The sequence below is a fragment of the Hyperolius riggenbachi genome, chromosome 8 (assembly GCF_040937935.1).
Source record: "Hyperolius riggenbachi isolate aHypRig1 chromosome 8, aHypRig1.pri, whole genome shotgun sequence".
NCBI lineage: Eukaryota > Metazoa > Chordata > Amphibia > Anura > Hyperoliidae > Hyperolius > Hyperolius riggenbachi.
The window spans coordinates 227923436-227944989 of record NC_090653.1 but is presented as its reverse complement, the minus strand read 5'-3'; the positions used below and the strand labels follow the sequence as shown (position 1 = coordinate 227944989).

Sequence of the window (21554 nt, the reverse complement as noted above, 5' to 3'; positions counted from 1 at the left end):
ACGCGTTCCCCTGTTTGCTATTGATGCCGGCGACTATCGCACTAGAGGGACACATGCGCCCTCTAGTGGTGTTTCATGTAGCTCCCACTCTGGTAGCTTTACATGAAACAAATTTTTTTTTTTTTTTTTTTAATGGATTTCTGCCCAATTGGCAGAAAAAATGAACCGCCAGGAGGGTTAATAGGAGTCCACCTGTGGTAAATTCAGTTGCTTGGACATGATTTGGAAAAGGGACACACACACCTGCCTATATAAGGTCCCACAGTTGACAGTTCATGTCAGAGCACAAACCAAGCATGAGGTCAAAGGAATTGTCTGTAGACCTCCGAGACAGGATTGTCTCGAAGCACAAATCTGGGGAAGGTTGCAGAACATTTTCTGCTGCTTTGAAGGTACCAATGACCGACTGATAAAAGGCGGTTTGCCCGATCCATCCGGTCAATCGACTCACAAGACTGTTGGGCTGATATCGTGCAGTTGGCCAGGTGTGTACGATGTTGTTTGAACAACATTGGTGTTTTGAATGCAGCTGTGTCTTGCGGTTTGTCATTTCCTTGCGCATGCAGTATTTAAATGAGTTGGTCGTTTAGTTGGTTAGAGCTCATAAAATTTTTGTCATGGTGTTGGTCTTGTTGTGGTATTAGTTGTGCACTTAGTTGGATGAGTGTAAGAGCATTTATCCTTTCACACTGATCCTGTTGCGTTCCATCACAACGGACAATGTCATCGCATCCCAACACCATGCAATGATATTTCTATGGTATGTTCACATAGGGTGCAGACTATGCAGTGGGTCCCATCATAACACACAGCATGCTCTGCGTTTACCAGACGGACAATGTACGTGTTTACAGTGGCAGGGAAGCATACTTTTATTGCCCTGTATGCTTCACTTTATGGTTGCACCGTACATCTAATAAGCAGTGTTACTTTTCAGCACTGTTTATTGTGATGGTAACGCAATGTGGTGTGGAAGGGCCCTAACTGCAGGTCTCCTTTTTAATAAAGTTGCAAGAAACTATCTTGGAACAGAAATATGCTGAAAAGTACAACTTTCACTGTGTAATCACAAAGGAGCTTTCTTTAGAGCGTTCATGTGACTTGGAATTATTTAGAAAGCTTTAGGCGGATCCAGACCTTGGGAACAAAACACAGAACATGCAATCTATCTTCACTCATTTCTGGTATATACTACTTTCTGTGTGTGTGCGCTTATAAAGGGAAGGGAAAGAAATCTGTGCAGTGTTATGCCTGGTACACACCATGCAATTTCCCATCAGATAGATGGGTCAGTAGATAATTTCTGACCGAACGTTTTTTCTGAACTATTTTCTGATCATTTCTATGCAAAGCGATCAGAAAAATGATCGGACCTGTCGGAAATTATCATTTCGACCCATCTATCTGATGGGAAATTGCATGGTGTGTACCAGGCTTTACGAAGGCACATCCTGAATTAAAGCAAAACTCTGAAACTCTGCTCACTTATCTTGAAAAGAAAATAAAGATTTTGTTTTGTTTTTCTTTAGGCCAAGTATAAAGGTGCGAAAACACGCACTACAAAAGGCAACGACGGGTCCGCCGGACCCTTCTGCTGGGCGGTCTTTTAGCTGACAGTAGCGCGTGTGTACGCGCTGTCGGCGGACCGGTAAGGCTGTTTCTGAATGATCCACTCGATCGTTTATGCAGCTCGATTCTCTTGTCTTCCGCTCCTTTTTCCATTCTCCTCTATGAGAAATCAAGCGGCAAAACGATTGGACATGTCGGAAATTATTGAGCCATCTATCTGCTGCAAAAATGCATTGTGTATTCCCAGCATAACTTAACTTTTCTATAGATTTGTCTCCACCAGATAATTAGAGCCCCATTTCATAATTTCTCGAATTACCACCTCTCTCCAGCTAATGTATCACTGTACTCCTCACCCCTCCATAGTTACCAATACGGGGTCCCCAACATCATCTGTGACTACCATCTTCCTCCAAGACAGTTTGGCTCTAATTGGCACCTTCCCAATGACTACAAAGTGAGAAGTAAAAAAAATAAGAGAGATAAAATGATATTCGCCATGTTCAAGTTCAGTGAGCTTGCATGTCATCATCTTTACTACTGGCAGGGAAGAAAAAAAATAGAATGCACCAACTGCTATTTATAGCCACACCCACTAACCTTGCGATAGGCTAAAAGCTTTTTGTTTTTTTAACCGATATAGATATACACAGAGTGAGATACTGGTTGCTTGGCAGTTGGAAACAGCTGTTTTTTCCAACAATGCAACAAGGTTCACAGACAGGGAAACTCCTGACATTACACTGTAGGCAGGGTTTCACCACAATATCAGCCATACAGACCCCCTTGATGATCTAGGGGGTATCAGCTACTGATTAGGTTAAAGTGCCTCTTTAAAGGGACCCAGAGGTGGGGACTTGAATAAAAAACAAAAAAACAATGCTACATGATCCGGGGGACTTGGCAGTTCAGGTAGCTGCCATCTCCGCCGCTCTCTGCCCCTCCTGTAGCCTGCAGTGGGTTACTTTCATTTCCTTGACCTCTGAGGTTTATCACGCTGAAACGAGAACTGCGTACAAGGAGGCGGGGGAGTGGCCTGGGAGAGACAGCTGCCCAATGGCAGCTGGAGAAGGTCTGCAGGTATGCCCCCAGTGGGCGTGTTGAGCAGGGACTACCTCTCCTCCTTTCACCTCAAGATTAGCCACAATTGTTGCTGCCAGTTTCAGAGGGTGATAGCACAAGGGGGGGGGGGGGGGGGGGGGTTGGGAGGCAGAGAGCGGTGTGGGGACACACAGAGGCATGTCATGAGGCAGAGAAAAATGCCTTTGTATCCCGTCTGAACCCAACTGCCCCCAATTTGATGGGATTCACTTGTGAAGATAGGCAGCAATGAAAATCACCAAAACCCCCTTTCCACACTATTCTGGAAAAAAAATCAATGTATAGGCCAAGGGTAGGAAATGCAGCAGCATTAGGCATTAGTCTGTAGCAATTCTTTAGAATACCCAAGTAGCCCGGGGTGACCCAGAACCACTAGGAAAGTATAGTGGACTAAGGCCTCGTTCACATCTAAAAACGAAAACTCAAGCGTTTTGTGTTTTTGTGCGCTGTTATTCCCCGCCTCCTGGCGCTCCACTGCGCACTGTGTTTTTGTAAAAAGCACTTTTCTAAGAGCTTTTTCAGAGCAATTTTGTAATTCACTCCCCGATGCAAGTCAGGAAGTGAACTCTTTGACCCGGCAAAGAATAAATACAATGTATTCTTAAAAACACGAATGCAATTGATACACAAAGCAATCTTGTGATGCTTTGCATTTTTCCTATACCTGCCATTATAGGGAAATCTCCTCAAAAGTGGTACAGGCAGCTCTTTGCTGAGCGGATCAGAAATGGATCAGATGTGAACTCTCTCATAGGGAATCATTGCACAAACGTTTTTAGGGCGATTTTTTTTTTTATGGCCTGCGCTTGAAAAAGGGCAAAGATGCCCTTAGTGTGAACAAGCCTTTAACCACCCTGGCGTTCTATTAAGATCGCCAGGGCGGCTGCGGGAGGGTTTTTTTTTTTTAAATTAAAAAAAAAACTATTACATGCAGCCAACTGAAAGTTGGCTGCATGAAAGCCCGCTAGAGGGCGCTCCGGCGATCAGAATTAACAAGGAAGGCTGCAATGAGCAGCCTTCCTTGTTTTGCTTGCCTCGTCGCCATGGCGACGAGCGGAGTGACGTCATGGACGTCAGCCGCCTCCAATCCAGCCCTTAGCGCTGGCCGGAACTATTTGTTCCGGCTGCGCTGGGTTCCGGCGGCTGGGGGGGCCCTCCTTCGCCGCTGCACGCAGCGGATCGCCGCGCTGCGGCGGTGATCAGGTAGCACACGCGGCTGGCAAAGTGCCGGCTGAGTGTGCTGCTTTTTATTTGAGGAAAATCGCCCCAGCAGGGCCTGAGCGGCAGCCTCCGGTGGTAATGGACGAGTTGAGCTCGTCCATACCGCCAGGATGGTTAAAGAGACCGAAAAACCCTCCTAAAAAGCAACGTGTGTAGTGTGCCTTCTTAAAACAGAAGTTGTTCTTATTGGTATTTGTGATAATTCAGCTTTAAGTGAGCAACTGTGGTTTCCCATAATGCATCGCTCCTGAATGAACAATTTTTATTTATTTTTTTTGCCCATGATGCCAGGTTCCCATCCAGAACCGCTGGTGTATAGTGAGCCTATAGCTTAAAATTTTACAGATCCACATAAACCCAACATGCAGACAGTATGTTTTGGACTTTTGGTTCTCATCAGCGCATAGCAGTGGCTCTCTAGGATAGGGCTTGGAGCAGTACAATAGAGTAACCAAGCTGCTCATGGTGACGCAAAACCACGAGGAAAGTGTAGGGGACTAAAAAAGATTGAAAATGATCATGCTTGCTATACTCCAGTAAGCGTTCCTTTCCCTCTGTAGCTTGTCAGTTGCCGGCTCATTGTTATGTCGCCCTCTAGTGGTGACTCTTATCACATGCGCCACTGCAGGGATCATAGCAATGAGACTGCAAATGATCAGCAGAGGGAATCGCAGTGTGGACTAGTAAAAGACTTATTCACACCGCTACATTAAAGGTCTGGCACACATTCCGATCTGACGGCGCGGGGGGGGGGGGGGGGGGAAGGGGGTATTAACACAGTCACCAATTGTACCAGCACTGATGCACTCTGCACATGGCTTATGCAATCATTAGTGCTCAGTTTTATTATATTACTCACGTTGTGTGCGGAGATGTCACTAATGATTACTGGCTTGAGTATATCCCGAGACCCCCACATTTGGGCCACCTGGCAGTTGTAGACAGCCAGGTGACAGACCTGCCCTCTTAATAGACACACATAGCCAGACAGACAAGCTTGGTTTGTGTGTGGATATATAACCATCCCCTGATGTCTGGCCGGCTCAGTTCTGAGCTCCAGGCAAATGTCTGATGGCAACAGATGTGTATGGAAGTACAAGTTACATGCGCTAGAATGGATGGGCAGTGTTAGCACTTTCACCTTTATAGCACTCGTCCAAAATTAGTATCCTGCTGGTATGTTCCCAGGAGACTGTCCCCTGATAGTTCTAGGGACAGATAAGAAATATTCTGTGTGCAGAGAAAGTTGGACATAAAGGATATTTAGTCCAATGAGCTGATATAAAAGATTCCTCCCAAGTCTTCTCTATCAGGGCGGGATGCCGGTACCCTCCAGAGCAGCTCCGTGTGGGATTTGATGTGTGACTAAGGCCCCTTGCACACTGGGCGCCTTAGTGAAAGTCTGTGTAGATGTTCATACTGGCGCGATGCGGCGCAATGGAAGTGTAGATTTCACTGCAATGCTGTCACAATGTCAGCAGTGCGTTACCGCATGAGTCACACCTACTGTGCAAATCATGTAGTAATGCATGTCAATGGGTGGCACAATCACTGCATAAACTGCGGAGTGCAGTGCACATGCACAGACCGACGGGAATCCTGATGACGTACGTCGCTGAGCAGTGTTCTCCCCAGAATTTTTTTCCAGCCAGGTGGCATGAAAAAGTAGCCGGGTGGGGCGAGATGAGAGAATGCAGGGCCGGTGCTTCTGTGTGCAACTCTGCTTACAGCAGGGGTGCCCATTAGGTAGATCGCAAAGGCCTTCATGGTAGATCCCGACCCCACTACTTTTTCCATTCTGTATATTCAAGTGTGCTCCTAAAGTAGTACATAGGTAGACCATTTTCATTTGCCAATTTTTTTTAAAGTAGCTCTCAAGGTGAAAACGTGTGGGCACCTCTGGCTTACAGAATAGGAGGAGGTGAGCTGATAACAGCCGGGTGCTCACCAAAACTAGCCGGGTGCAGCACCTGGCTAAAAGAGCCTAGGGAGAACACTGCTGAGCAGGGGGCGGGCCTGTGCAGGGCTCTGTTGGCGCACTGTGCCACAGTGTCATATGAAGATGTATTTGTGCAGACTCCCCTGCCGCACGATCACTGCACCGCTATAGTGTACAACCGGTCTAAAACCAAAGGGTAAAGAGAGTGCCCCTATGGTCCAATACCATGTACATGGTATTGTTCCATAGAGGTGCACTTTCTCTTTTTGATGCTATAATGTCCTTGGGAAACTTTAATGCTGTAATGTCTCCCCTATCGATTGTACAGCGCTACGTAATATGCAAGCACTTTATGAATAGCATTTAATAATACTAATGGCTGGTGCAGTTATGGGAAGACTTTAGAGCCAAATTACACCTGCCCTGACTCACAGCGAGCATCACCCTTCCCTCCCATGGAGGGCAGCCCATCACCATGCCCAAGCGCTATAAGAGCTAAAATTGCAAAATGTCCTATCAGTGGCGTAGCTAGACATTATGGGCCCCATAGCAGAACTTTCATGGGGGGCCATAAAATGAAGGCATTCTTGAGAAATGCCACCTGGCTCTACCCTATGGATATGAGCTAACTGGGAGATTTGCATTCTCATGTGATCTACATTGCATATAGTCCATGGGCACTTAGATAAAATTACAGGGTGGAGGAACACAAGAAAGTTGGTGAATACAAGAAGTACCACCAGGTCCCCATAGCAGCTGCTACGGCTGCTAGGACTATTGCTATGCCTTGCCTTCTATCCTTGGTTTGACAGTAGTTGTAGAACTAGAAAATGGTTTCTAGTGTGAGGTACGGCATATTTAGTGACATCCTCACTAAGCTACAGTATTTCTAAGAGATGTTTGTATACAATCAGAATCCTTCTCATTCCTCCATATGTGTTTGCAGGTATCCCCTCGCCAGGCTCAGGAATGGTGCAAGACGCATAATGCAGAATACTATGAAACAAGCGCCAAGGAATCCATGAATGTTGAGGAGGCTTTTCTAGGAGCTGTCCGGCTAGCCCTGAAATATGTACGTACCATCGTAATATGGTGCATTCTAATGTATTTATGGCAGCTCAAAGTACAGTAATCCTATATACAGGGCAGTAACACACGGTAACCAGATTGTGGTTTGGTAAAATCATGGTAGAGCTGGTTGATTGCATGTTTTATAAAACCGTATTGCTTTCCATTCAATAGCCATTTAGTAAAGTGAAATGTTTAAATTTAAATGAAATTGGGGTGTGTTTCCTCACTTCTTGTGCCGGACACAATTTCTTTCTGTTGCTCCATTAGAAAAAGTTAGGTCGGCCACTTCAGGTGTCACCTTTTAAAGAGAAACCGTAACCAAGGATTGAACTTGATCCCTATCAGTAGCAGGATACCCCCTTTCCCATGAGAAATATTTTTTCCTTTTCACAAACTCCTGTGCCCACGACACAGACGCCATGTGTTCTCGCCGCTTTCGTCGCTCCCGCTGATCTCGCTGCTGTCTTCCCGCCGCAGCGTGGGTGGCCCAGGTTCCCGACGTGCGTTGGTGACTGTGATTTGTCTTTATTTGTCGGTTTTCCGCTCTTTTGGGTACCAGCGGTCTCGGGTCCGTAAAAGGATACCCAAGGTGACTTGATGAGATAGACATGGATATGTACAGTGTCTAGGACACAAATAACTATGCTGTTCCTTTTTTTTTTCTTTTTCTGCCTGAAAGAGTTAAATATCCGGTACATAAAGCTACATACACACAAGGCACAGATGTCTGCAGTTGCATGGAGACAAGCAACAGTTGAAAGTCTCCAGCAACGACAGTTGTATACAACGATGATTGTATACACGCGGCAACAACCTGTCTGCAACATAGCGGAAACTGTTGCTCAGCAGCTTCTGTCACAGGTTCAATGAACTTTCGGACTCACGAGTTGCTAGAGACTAGCATACACACGACCGCACCGACTTGAGACTAGCGACTGTTCCTGCAACAGCTGTTGCCGGCGATTGGCCAAGTCAATCGCCTGGCGACAGCTCTGATTAGCAACAGTTCCTTGCGCACGCCTCATACACACGGAGGACCTGCACGCGCCAGGTGTTTCCAGCAACAGTTGTAGCCCGTGTGTATGGGCCTTAAGTGTCTGACTCAGTCCTGACTCAGCCAGGAAGTGACTACAGTGTGACCCTCACTGATAAGAAATTCCAACTATAAAACACTTTCCTAGCAGAAAATGGCTTCTGAGGGCAGAAAAGAGTTAAAAGGGGTCAATCGTTCATAGATTTTAATTCTGGCATACTTCAATGAATGTCATTGAGCAAAAACAATAAAACAGTTGAAACTTAAAAAGAATATCTTAAAGTCATTTTTAGGAGGCGGAAGATGGATACAATGTTTGAATGAATTCGTTTATTTTTGCCTCGGGTGTGCTTTAAGGGGACAGAGACCGCTGGTACTTGAGTGGTTAAGATTCCCTTTAATTTTATTTAGCTAAATAAGTTTGTATACTTGCTACTGCTGTGCTGTGATAAGTCATTTCAGCTTGCAGAAAGCAGGGAAAAGAGTAGTCAGCTGACTGGAAGGGACAGAGGAGGAAATTAGATTTATCTCTATCTCCAACCTCCAGTGATGGAGAGAAGCGGAAGTAGAAAAATCTGGGAAACGGTTAAAAATCCTTTATATACATTCTTTGAACCTATATAAAGTATAAGTAGTTTATAAAGACAACAGAAAAGCCACCCATACACTAGGAGGATGTTACAGCGCTAAAGAATAGAAAGTAATTATAGCCTTCACAAGGAAATGGGAGTCATACATTTACTTTGACTCTCTTCCAAAATGCATAACCAGGAGCTTCATCCAGCACACTAGACAGAAAAGGCGTGAGTAGCACAACACCTGTCTCAGGCACCCTCAGTCTGGGCATGCTGAGTGATCACTGTTATCTTGGAATATGGCTAGATAAAGGGTGCTTGGACAACCAAAACAGGTGTTGTGCTACCCATACTGTGTCTGTCTGGTGAGGTCACAATCCAGCTCCTTATTATGCATTCTGGAAGAGAATGAAAGCACATTTATGGAGCTTTTCCAAATGCAGGCTTCAGATGGGCTGAATTTCCACCATGCTGCACACAAACAAACACATTAGAACTGTCAATATAAAACCAATGGGCTGTTTCCACTGAGTTCATTGAAGAACTTAAAGTGGATCCGAGATGAACTTTTACTCATTGCATAATTTTTTCCTTTCCTATTGTTTATAGGGCATTCCTCAAGCCAAATACTTTTTTTTTTGTTTTAATACTCTCATTCCCTATAAACTAAACAAGCCTCGCCCACAGTTTTTCAGAGAGCCTTGGCACTTTCAGGCAGTAGCAAGGGCTCATGGGAGCTCAGTCTGGGCAGGAGGAGGGGGAGGTATTACTAGCCAGAGATTTCGGAGGGAGGAGGAGGGGGGATTAGGTTTTTTTTTTTCCACAAAAGATGCAGATAAGCCTGCCTCTGTGTAATGTTTACAAACATGGCTGCTGTCACTGTATCACAGGAAGATATATTAATAATCCAGTGAAGCTGTTTGCAGCTAGATTTGCTGTGTAAACCATCTAAACTTTAGATAAGATATATAGGCAAGTTACTTGTTATAGTTAGTTTTTCATCTCTGATCCACTTTAAAGCGGACCTGAACTCAGAACTTCCTCTCAGCTCTAAACGATACACAACTGCATAATAACCTTTACAGAAAAACATTTTTGTTACAGTTTATACAAATACTGCAATTAATCTGCAGTGTGTCTACTTTCTGCTTTCGTGGAAGCAGGCATATTGTTAACATCCTGCATTTACAAATTAGCAGCTCTGCCGTGGCAGAGGAGATTCCTGAACTGACACAGCTGAAGAGATCAAATTACAGTGGTGTTTAGTTACAGATGAGGGGGATCAGACAGGCTAAACTCTCTAACTACATACAGGTTGCTTTTCTCTCGTTTTTCCTTCTGTCCTGTGCAAGAGTTCAGGTCCACTTTAACAAAAATGATTATAATGTCAGGCTCACTGATACCTGGGATAGATCTTGTATACAGTATCTTTTCTTGATTTGTGGCTGCACAAGGGTGATGGGACGGTTGAGTGTGACCTTTCGTAAAGCAAATGCTGGGAATTCCTTGCTTCGTGCTGGCAGTTTCTTCCACTCTCTGTCACTCATACGGGGCTCATCTCTCTCGGGCAGCTGGTTTGTGTAAAAATGATACAGCGATGATTCTTTACACAGAGATAGACAATATGCTGGATAGATTCAGAGAAAGAGGCTACAGAGGATCTTGGATAGGAACAAAGAATTTGTAGATGTTACTCCGTCGAGATCCTGAAGAAAAGCCTTAGGGCCCGTTCAGATCACAAATGCGGATGGCCATGCGTGCGTAACGCGTGCGGACCCACAGAGACCGGCACCATCCAAGTTTAACGAAGCTCTTTTATTTATCAATAGATCAGCATTACAGCAATAAGATGCGACGTTTCAGGACATTGTCATTTACACAGCATAGCTTGATAAAGGGGCGGCTGCCTTGAAACGTCGCATCTTATTGCTGTAATGCTGATCTATTGATAAATAAAAGAGCTTCGTTAAACTTGGATGGTGCCGGTCTCTGTGGATTCTACAATTGAGTGACTGGAGTGCAGCTGGTCACACCAAGGCACATCCACCTGGCTTTAAGAGGAGTGCTCCACTATCAATACTATTAAGAACACGTGCGGACCGCAACGCGTACTAATGCACGCCATCCGCGTTTGTGTGCGTTGCGTGGCTGATCAAATCACTGAAAAGTGAATGGGACAGCCACGCGTTTAGACAAAATCTGCGTGCAGCATGCGTTCCCGGACCGCACAGGTCCGGAACGCATGCAGTGTGAACATCAGACAGTGCACTCTATGCACTGTCTGATGTGCGTGTCGACCTCCTGCACGCATTTCCAAAACTCTGTTGGAAACGCATGCAGTCTGAACGGGCCCTTAAAGAGACTCCGTAACAAAAATTGCATCCTGTTTTTTATCATCCTACAAGTTCCAAAAGCTATTCTAATGTGCTCTGGCTTACTGCAGCACGTTCTACTATCACCATCTCTGTAATAAATCAACCTATCTCTCTTGTCAGACTTGTCAGCCTGTGTCTGGAAGGCTGCCAAGTTTTTCAGTGTTGTGGTTCTGTTATGCATCTCCCCACTCCAGGCCCCTCTCTGCACACTGCCTGTGTATTATTTAGATTAGGGAAGCTTATCTCTTATCTTTTTACAAGCTGGATAAATCCTCCTCTGACCTGGCTGGGCTTTCACATACTGAGGAATTACATACAGGCAGAGCTGTCTGCACTCTGCAGGAAGAAACAGCCTGACACTTCAGTGGACGATAGCTGCAGGGGGAAAGAAACACATAAATGATCTCTTGAGATTCAAAAGGAAGGGTGTATACAGCCTGCTTGTGTATGGATGTATTTTCTATGTGTGGACATACTGTACATCAACCTACTTCCTGTTTTGGTGGCCATTTTGTTTGTTTATAAACAAACTTTTTAAAACAGTTTTTAACCACTTTTAATGCGGCGAGGAGCGGCGAAATTGTGACAGAGGGTAATAGATGTCCCCTAACGCCTAGGTTCTCAATGTGTGGTACGCGTACCCCAGGGGGTACTTCTGATGGTGCCAGGGGGTACTCGGACTTGATATACTTCACCAAGAATAACAAATTAAGAGTCTTAGAAAATGATAAAATCTTATTTAAACACCAAATTAGTGTTTTTGGGCTAATTAAAAGCAATGGTAAATGCTTGGAAATTGTTTAGAACCAATTATCATGTACTACAATTAAATATATATTTGTCAAGGGGTACTTGTGATAATGTTTACTATGCTAGGGGGTACTTGGTGAGTACAAGGTTTTAAAAGGGGTACATACCAAAAAAATGTTGAGAAACACTGCCCTAACGCACTGGTATGTTTACTTTTGTGCGATTTTAACAATACAGATTCTCTTTAAGCGATCAGTCCCAGGCTTTCAGTGATCTTTCTAAATATGGGACACAATGGAACCATTGAAGTATGACCTTCCAGAAGAATTGTCTCAAAAATTGTAAATTTTAATACGCATACAAATAAGTACATTTCTTCCTGAGTAAAATAAGCCTTAAAATACTTCTCTCCTATTTTGCTGGCATTTACAGTAAGTAGTAGAAATCTGACATTACCGACAGGTTTTGGGCTAGTCCATCTCTCCATAGGGGATTCTCAGCATGGCCTTTATTCTTTATAAAGACATTCCCTGAAAAAGATTTATACAAAGATGCTGACCAGCCTTCCTGCTTGCCGACACCTTTTTTTTGGCAGTTGTCACTAAGTGCATTTTGAGAATAAAGAAATCCCTGTGAACCCCCACTCACCGTGAAGAGATGGGCTAGTCCAAAACCTGTCACTTCTGTCAGATTTCTACTATCTACTGTAAGTGACCGCAACATAGGAGACAAGTAGTTTATGGCTCATTTTACTCTGGAAGAAACGTACTTAATTGTATATGTTTACATATATTTTAAAGTTTGAGATTTTCGCGACTAAGGTCCCTTCAGAAGCACCAGGTTATGCTGACAGCTGATCCCTAGTTGGCAAGAGTGGTGGGTCCATTCCCCCCCCCCCCGATGGCAGGAGGGCGACCACCCTTGGAGACCATCTCGCGCGAGCGGAGGTGAAAAGCCTTTCTTGCTTTAGTGTGGCCAATTCAGGTCTCTTCAGGTTACCACCCAAGCCCATTAAAGTGTACAGGTGCGGTGGATGCAATGTATGCAAATTTGTGGAGAAAAGTGATATGTTTCAAAGTGTGCGTGTCTCCAAAACATGAAAAAATGATGTATGTTGGTAAGACTATGGCCTCAATTCACTAAGATCATGCTAGAGATAATAAGGCAAGAGAAAACTTACATCCACACGTGAGAGTTATCTTACCTCTTCATTCCTTAAGTTACCTCCTCTGTAGTTAATTTACCTCCTCTGTAGTTAATTTACCTCCTCTGTAGTTAATTTACCTCCTCTGTAGTTAATTTACCTCCTCTGTAGTTAATTTACCTCCTCTGTAGTTAGTTTACCTCCTCTGTAGTTAGTTTACCTCCTCTGTAGTTAGTTTACCTCCTCTGTAGTTAGTTTACCTCCTCTGTAGTTAGTTTACCTCCTCTGTAGTTAGTTTACCTCCTCTGTAGTTAGTTTACCTCCTCTGTAGTTAGTTTACCTCCTCTGTAGTTAGTTTACCTCCTCTGTAGTTAGTTTACCTCCTCTGTAGTTAGTTTACCTCCTCTGTAGTTAGTTTACCTCCTCTGTAGTTAGTTTACCTCCTCTGTAGTTAGTTTACCTCCTCTGTAGTTAGTTTACCACCTCCTGTAGTTAGTTTACCACCTCCTGTAGTTAGTTTACCACCTCCTGTAGTTAGTTTACCTCCTCTGTAGTTATTTTCACATGCAGCTAATTAACAGCCTGTCTTTAACTCTGGAGTTATTTTAAGGATTGGAGAGTTAATTTAAAGACAGAAGAGTTAACTTTAGGCTTGCCTGAGGTAAAATGTTTCCTGAATACTACATGCCTTATCACCATGGTAACAACTCTAGAAGAGTTATTAAAGACAGGAGATAAGTTTTTAGTGAATTGAGGCCAATGGCGTCAATTCACCAGAGATTACCAACCTATTTATCTCTTGGGAGGTAATTTACCTCCTGTGATATCTCCAAATAGCAATTCTCCAGAAGTATAGGGGATAATATCGACCGAGAGAAATGCAAGAGATAAATGTGAGATAAGTATGAGATAAATAAGTGATAGTTAGTAGTTAGTTTTTCTACAAATCACAATTCACCAGGGAAGAAAGGGGGTGTGGCCATTCGTTATTTTTTCATCTCTTTATCCCCTGAATGAACCTGGAGATATCGTGGTTTTCACACAGCAGCTGCTGCTGTGGAAGATGGAGCCTTTTGAGCTTATTCTGTTAGGCCTGGTGCACACCAAAAATCGCTAGCAGATCCGCAAAATGCTAGCAGATTTTAAAACGCTTTTTCTTATTTTTCTGTAGCTTTTCAGCTAGCATTTTGCGGTTTTGTGAAGCGATTTTGGTGTAGTAGATTTCATGTATTGTTACAGTAAAGCTGTTACTAAACAGCTACTGTAACAAAAACCGCCTGGCAAACCGCTCTGAAGTGCCGTTTTTCAGAGCGGTTTGCATTTTTCCTATACTTAACATTGAGGCAGAAACCCCTCCGCAATCCAAAATCTGCAGCAGCCCGGGAGTATGCGTTTCTGCAAAACGCCTCCCGCTCTGGTGTGCACCAGCCCATTGAAATACATTACCCAAGCATATCCGCAGCCGCAAGCGGATCGCAAAACGCAGCCGAACCGCTCTGGTGTGCACTAAGCCTTAGAGCTTGCTTCTATTATGAGGAGACGAAGGCGCAGGAGGAGGGTCTGTTTAATCTCCCCTCGTATTTTTCGTGAGAGAACAGTTCTTGATAATTTTACTGTTCAGAATCACTCGTGATATGATTAATGATACGATCCGGCAGTAAAAGGCGGGAATACTCTGGTCAGGTAGTGGTAAAACTCCGCCTCCTACCCAAAATGCTTCACTTTCAAGCTTACAGAGAGGAGAAGTATCCCATGTAAATCATTAATACCGATTACCTAACTCTCTGCTTTCTCACACTTTCCTCATGCATATCTCTCCATTATCCCCTGCTATCCAACACCTTTCTTTCTGTCCTCTCACACCGGTGAATTGACTCCAGAGTGTTAAAATACCTCATGAGATAAACTACCTACCTTTTTTCTCTTAGTAAATCCTCTCTGGTGAATTGACACCAATGTGTCCCCTGAGGGAGAGGATCCAGGAACGTGTGCGAAGCATAGCTGACCCTGAAACTGATCGGCCGCCCTTGGCCATTTTCAGCAGCAACATGGAGGGGACATTAACGTTTAAGGTTTTTTTTGAAGGGTTATACCATATATGCAGATCAAGGAGGGGTGGCAACTTGGACAGGACCCCTATGTTAAAATGAAACTATATCTCATTCACAGTGCCACGTTGCGGAGCTGCGTTATAAAGTCTTATAACGCAGCTTGGCGCACTGCAATGCTAATCCTATGGGCTGTTCAGTGTGACATTAAAGTCGCGTTGAAAAATGTTGCATTGTGGGAACTGACTACTTGCAGTGCGTTACCTCTTAATGCAGACACGTTGGCGTCAATTCACCAGAGAGGATTTACTAAGAGAAAAAAGGTAGGTAGTTTATCTCATGAGGTATTTTAACTCTCTGGAGTCAATTCACCAGTGTGAGAGGACAGAGAGAAAAATGTTCGATAGCAGGGGATAATGGAGAGATATGCATGAGGAAAGTGTGAGAAAGCAGAGAGTTAGGTAATCGGTATTAATGATTTACATGGGATACTTTTCCTCTCTGTAAGCTTGAAAGTGAAGCATTGTGGGTAGGAGGCGGAGTTTTACCACTACGTGACCAGAGTATTCCCGCCTTTTACTGCCGGATCATATCATAAATCATATCACGAGTGAGTCTGAACTTCTTCACCACCTCTGTCTCAGTAAAAATACGAGGGGCGATTAAACAGACCCTCCTCCTGCGCCTTCGTCTCCTCATAATAGAAGCAAGCTCTAAGGCCTAGTGCACACCAGAGCGGTTCGGCTGCGTTTTGCGATCCGCTTGCGGCTGCGTGTGATGTATTTCAATGGGCTGGTGCACACCAGAGCGGGAGGCGTTTTGCAGAAACGCATACTCCCGGGCTGCTGCAGATTTTGGATTGCGGAGGCGTTTCTGCCTCAATGTTAAGTATAGGAAAAACGCAAACCGCTCTGAAAAACGGCACTTCAGAGCGGTTTGCCAGGCGGTTTTTGTTACAGTAGCTGTTCAGCAACAGCTTTACTGTAACAATACATGAAATCTACTACACCAAAAATGCTTCACAAAACCGCAAAATGCTAGCTGAAACGCTACAGAAAAAGAAGAAAAAGCGTTTCAAAATCTGCTAGCATTTTGCGGATCTGCTAGCGGTTTTTGGTGTGCACCAGGCCTAACAGAGTAAGCTCAAAAGGCTCCATCTTCCACAGCAGCAGCTGCTGTGTGAAAACCACGATATCTCCAGGTTCATTCAGGGGATAAAGAGATGAAAAAATAATGAATGGCCACACCCCCTTTCTTCCCTGGTGAATTGTGATTTGGAGAAAAACTAACTACTAACTATCACTTATTTATCTCATACTTATCTCACATTTATCTCTTGCATTTCTCTCTGTCGATATTTTCCCCTATACTTCTGGAGAATTGCTATTTGGAGATATCACAGGAGGTAAATTACCTCCCAAGAGATAAATAGGTTGGTAATCTCTGGTGAATTGACGCCATTGCGACTTTAACGACGCATTAAACCGCAGCGTCCCACTGTGAATGCAACCTTAAAGGAAAGGTTCAGGGAGGGTGGAGGAAAAATAAAAATCAATTTCCACTTACCTGGGGCTTCCTCCAGCCCGTGGCAGGCAGGAGGTGCCCTCGCCGCCGCTCCGCAGGCTCCCGGTGGTCTCCGGTGGCCGACCCGACCTGGCCAGGCCGGCTGCCAGGTCGGGCTCTTCTGCGCTCCAAGTCCTGGTACTTCTGCGTCCCACGCCGGTGCTCTGACGTCATCGGACGTCCGCCGGGCTGTACTGCGCATGCGCAGTAGTTCTGCGCATGCGCAGTACAAGGTGTGTATGATGATCTGCAGATCTCATAGACTATGAATGCAATTGGCAGGAACGGATCTTTGGCAGGAACAGATCTTTTGCAGATACTGATCTTTTGTGTCTGTACAGCATCTGTGTGTAGCATCTTGCAAAGATATTTTTCTGATGGGGAGTTCAGCTCCATAGAAAAAGACTGTGTAGAGTATGGCTCTCATACTACATGAAGGGTGGTAAGATTGGTCTGTGATCTTTCATTTTCAAAAGACTATGGTCTGATGTGTGTATGTGGCCTTAGCCATAGCCCGTGAACAAGCATGCTGATCAGGTGTTCTGACTGGATTAGCTGCATGTTTGTTTCAGGTGTCCAAATACTACTGCAGCCAAAATAGATCAGCGGGACGCCAGGCAACCTGGAGTCGAGAGAAAATGCACCGACTCCTAATGAATTTAAACTGTAATTTAAAATAGAAAATATGATAAAATGTTCTATTTCTCAGATAATAGTCATCATAAATAATTTATACATACAGTAATAGCTGTGCTTAGTCCACAAAAATGAAATAAACCAATCAAAACATAGTCACTTGTGCTGCTTCAATAAAGCAGTCCTCGTATTTTTAAAGTCAGATATACATATCTGATTGTGACTGTACAGTATGTATGATGTGTACACAGGAATCTCTTTGTTTTTTTTTAATCATGTAGCGAGCCCAGGGCCATGGCGACGGGGCAGGATGACGTCACCGACGTCGGGACATCAGAGGGAATCCCGATCCACCCCTCAGCGCTGCCTGGCACTGATTGGCTAGGCTGCGCAAGGGGTCTGGAGGGGGGGGGGCGGCGCGGTGGGTAGCCGCAAATCGGCGGCGATCTAAATATGCACGCAGCTAGCAAAGTGCTGCGTGCAATAAAAAAATTATGCAAATCGGCCCAGCGGGGCCTGGGAAATCCTCCTGCGCAGGTTACCGCGAGCTGAGCTCGGGATAACCGGCAAGGAGGCTAAAAGGGAATAAATATGGCAGTCTCCATATCCTTCTCACTTCAGTTGTCTTTTAAAATTCCTAAGCGTTGGCAGTTAAGAGACAAATTTCATGTTACATACTTTCAATCAACCGAATTGTAATATGCAAATTAGAGTCGTCGGGGAGTCAGAGGATTTTTGTACCGACTCCACAGTCCTGGTTAAAAAGAAATATATATCGGCCTCCATATCCCTCTCACTTCACTGCCCTAAGAATTGTGTTCTTAGCTGTGTGCTTTGTGTGTACGGTAGGAATAGATGTGAGGGGGAAATGCCCTCTAATGGTCTTCTGCAGTAATACAGTTCATAGACTAAATGGGGAAACATAATTATTATTATTGATTTATAAAGCGCCAACATATTCTGTGGTGCTGACATGTATTAATAGTGTAATCAAATGATTAGTAAGCTTTGCTTGTGATTAGGAATAAACACATTGGTCTCAGTTCACTAAGACCTGCTTGGTAAAAATGTCACGATAGGTAAATTTACCTTATGCGGTGAAAAAAAAGTTGAGTACAGTATTTAAGCTTTTCACACATGCGGTAATAGTTTGTGAATTGTTATGCAGTTTTTCTGTAAATTTTCCAAAGATTTTACCTTGTGTGGTATTTAATTTTAAACAATCATGCAGTATTTCATTTGGCATTTTACTGGATTATTGCAGTGCATGGGAAATGGGGAAAGATGTAATAAAGAATGCATTATTTGTTAGTTACCGGCAGCTCCAACATCTCACTTGGTTTACCACATGCTCTGTTCTTTGTGAATTGATGTTTATGGGGTATTCACCTCACAAGTCGGTAAGTTTAGTTAGTCAATAATATATATCAGTTAACTGGGAATTCTCATCCCTGTATATACCCATGTGACCTCACATTGAAACTAGAGATGGTCAATGACATTCTAATAATTTTAAATTTATGTAAATATTATGCTAATTTTATGCAGCTCGGAAATGGACCAATTGGATACATCAGTGGCTGCATTTAACCTCTTGCCGACCACGTCACGCCGGTAGGCGTGGCCGCGGCGGCAGCCCCAGGACCGCCTAACGCCAATTGGCGTAAAGTCCTGGGGCTCTGTTTTGAATGAGATCGCGCGCACGCTGCGCGCGCATCTCATTCTCGGAGGGCGGAGCTCCGCCCCCTCTTCAGTCTCCGAGCGGCTATTGCCGATCGGGAGACTGATAGACGGCGTGATCGCCGTCTATTTACCCGTACAGCGCTGCGATCGGCAGCAGCGCTGTACTGGGGACAGCCATGTGACACGGCTGTCCCCCTGGGATACTGGAGAGCGATCGGCTCTCATAGGCAGAAGCCTATGACAGCCGATCGCCACAATTGGCTGGCTGTGGGGAAGGAGGGAGGGAGGGAGGGAATAGATTTAAAAGAACACGCTTTTTTTTAATAAAAAAAGAAACAAAAATATTTGTAAACAAAAATAAAAACAATCTGGGGGCGATCAGACCCCACCAACAGAGAGCTCTGTTGGTGGGGAGAAAAGGGGGGGGGAAATCACGTGTGTGCTGTGTTGTGCAGATCTGCAGCTTAGCCTTAAAGCTGCAGTGGCACATTTTGCTTAAAATGGCCTGGTCACTAGGGGGGTTTAGCACTGCAGTCCCAGTCTATTTGAGCTTCATGAATATGCATAGAATTACCATAAAAGCTGAATGAACTTACGGTTATTTACATATCATCGAGCATTTCTGTAACTGTGATAAACCACTGTTTTGTTTTTATGTGAATTCTTTTGTCTTTTCTAACAATTAGAAGGTTCTTTGCAGAGCCTGCTGCTCAAACCGTGGCATTCCACTTCATTGGTCATTCTAGGAGGGGAAAAGTGGAAGCACGCCCCCTCCTACATCCTGATTTGCGACGGTTATGAGCAGAAGCTTGGCCACGCCTTCCCTCCCAGCAGGCATTGCTCTGCCTTTAAACCCAGGAGAAATATATGGAGCGGTGTGAATTTTACTACATATTGTATAAGATTTTTTTTTATAGAGAACACAGCCTTGTCTGCCTTTTACATGAATGCATTGGTAGTCATTTTACCTTCTATTCCCCTGCTTTGTTTTACAGCATGAAGCCCCTGCAGAGAACGTCAATGGAGATTCTATCTGCCTGTCTGGAAATCACGAAGATTCTCACAAAAATAAATGTAACTGTTAACTTTTTGCCACATTACTTGGAGAAGGAGGATAAGGACTCTGCATTATGCACTAGACTGGCATTGCCTGATTATGGAACTGTTCAGTATGAACAATGTCTGCTGTGTGAAATGGGCGTGACTTCCTGCCTCCAGCATGACTTTCTGTGAAGATCCTGCCTCTTCCTGCGCTCCATTTCACAGCCAATGATTCTATTTATGGTTTTATACTTGGGGAGTGGTGAATTCACTTGCTGTGCTTCTCTCAGTAACTGAAATGTGTATTTATTTTGGTCAATATAAACTATTGCAAAATGTAGCTGGTCATTTGTTAAAGGGCTACAAGTACTTTGGTTACTGTTTTCCTCTGCTTTCTGCTCTGGGAAGTCGTTCAGGGTCCTTTTACACGAGGTGCAATGTGGTGCAGTTTTGAACAATTGCAACGCATCAGAGCTGACAATACGCACTGCACATGATAGCTGCAGTGTGACCCAAAGAGAAAAGACATGGCACTTCCGCTTCAGCTTGTGCGTGACCCAGAACACTTCCATTGCATTGCACTGCAGGCAGTGTGTTCCATTGACTGTAATGGCCACTGTGACGAGCTGTGGTGGGGGAGAATACCGTGATGTTGAAACATGGAAGGTGTAAAAGGACCCTTAAAGGATAACTGTAACGAGGGATACGGAGGTTGCCATATTTATTTTCTTTTAACCTTCCTGGCAGTAACCAGCCGCGCAGGAGGATGTCTCAGGCCCTGCTAGGCCGATTTGCATAATTATTTTTTTTTTTTACTTTTATTTTTTGCTGCATGCAGTTAGCACTTTGCTAGCTGCGTGAGTACACCGACCGCCGCCGCTCAGAGCCGATTCGCCGCCATCCGCCGCCCCAAACCCCCCCCCCCCCTAGACCCCTAGAGGGGGAAGCCTTCCTGATCGCAAGCAGGTGGAGGGATGCCGCTGCACATCGGCTATCATACATGATTTAAAAAAAAAAAAAAAAAAAAAACTGCTGCGCTGCCCCCTGGCGGTTTTTAATAGACAATATCACTTGCCTGGCTGTCCTGCTGATCCTCTGCCTCTAATACTTTTAGCCACAAACCCTGAACAAGCGCTGCGTAATATGTTGGCGCTTTATAAATACAATAAATAATAATAATAATAATAATAATAACAAGCATACAGCAGATCAGTTGTTTCTGACATTGTCAGAACTGACAAGATTAGCTGCATGCTTGTCTCTGGTGTGATTCAGACACTACTGCAGCCAAGTAGACCAGTAGGACTGCCAAGCAACTGGTATTGTATAACAGGAAATAAATATGGCAGCCTCCATATTCTTCTCACTACAGTTGTCCTTTAAGTGGTAAACACAAAAAATTCTAACTAATTGGCTTCTCCGGAAAGTGATAAATTAAGGCCACACAACAACCACATCATGCCAATGGGCGTGACCGCGGCGGCAGCCCCAGGACCGCCTAACGCCAATTGGCATCAGGTCCTGGAGCGCTGTATTGCGGGCGATCCTTTGCGGGGCCCCCCTCTGTCATCAACCCGCCGACCAATTAACAGCGCCGGCGAGCTATACGCCTACGATCTGCCGATTAGAAGTGTATAATACACGTTGTTTTGGAAACCATGTGTATTATACAGGCTGCCTCCTCATCTGGTGGTCACATTGCCCCCAGATCGACCAGCAGAGAGGACGGCAGCCCTGCACCACATCGCTGCACATTGCCCCATGATTGCCGCTGATCACTCCTCACTGGCTCCTGATAGGTGTCT

At 44.6% G+C, this 21554-nt stretch overlaps 1 protein-coding gene across 2 annotated transcripts in view; it reads left to right on the top strand.

The window, feature by feature from the left end:
- The window catches only part of LOC137528473 (ras-related protein Rab-7a-like), a 56519-nt gene extending 36430 nt beyond the window's left edge, over positions 1-20089 (top strand). For both annotated transcript variants that reach the window (XM_068249762.1, XM_068249763.1), the window contains exons 5-6: positions 6777-6902; positions 19704-20089. In XM_068249762.1, coding sequence (XP_068105863.1) covers positions 6777-6902; positions 19704-19793 — 216 coding nt within the window. In that variant the 3' untranslated portion in view covers positions 19794-20089. The remainder of the gene's footprint in view (positions 1-6776; positions 6903-19703) is intronic.
- Positions 20090-21554: the final 1465 nt, after the last annotated feature.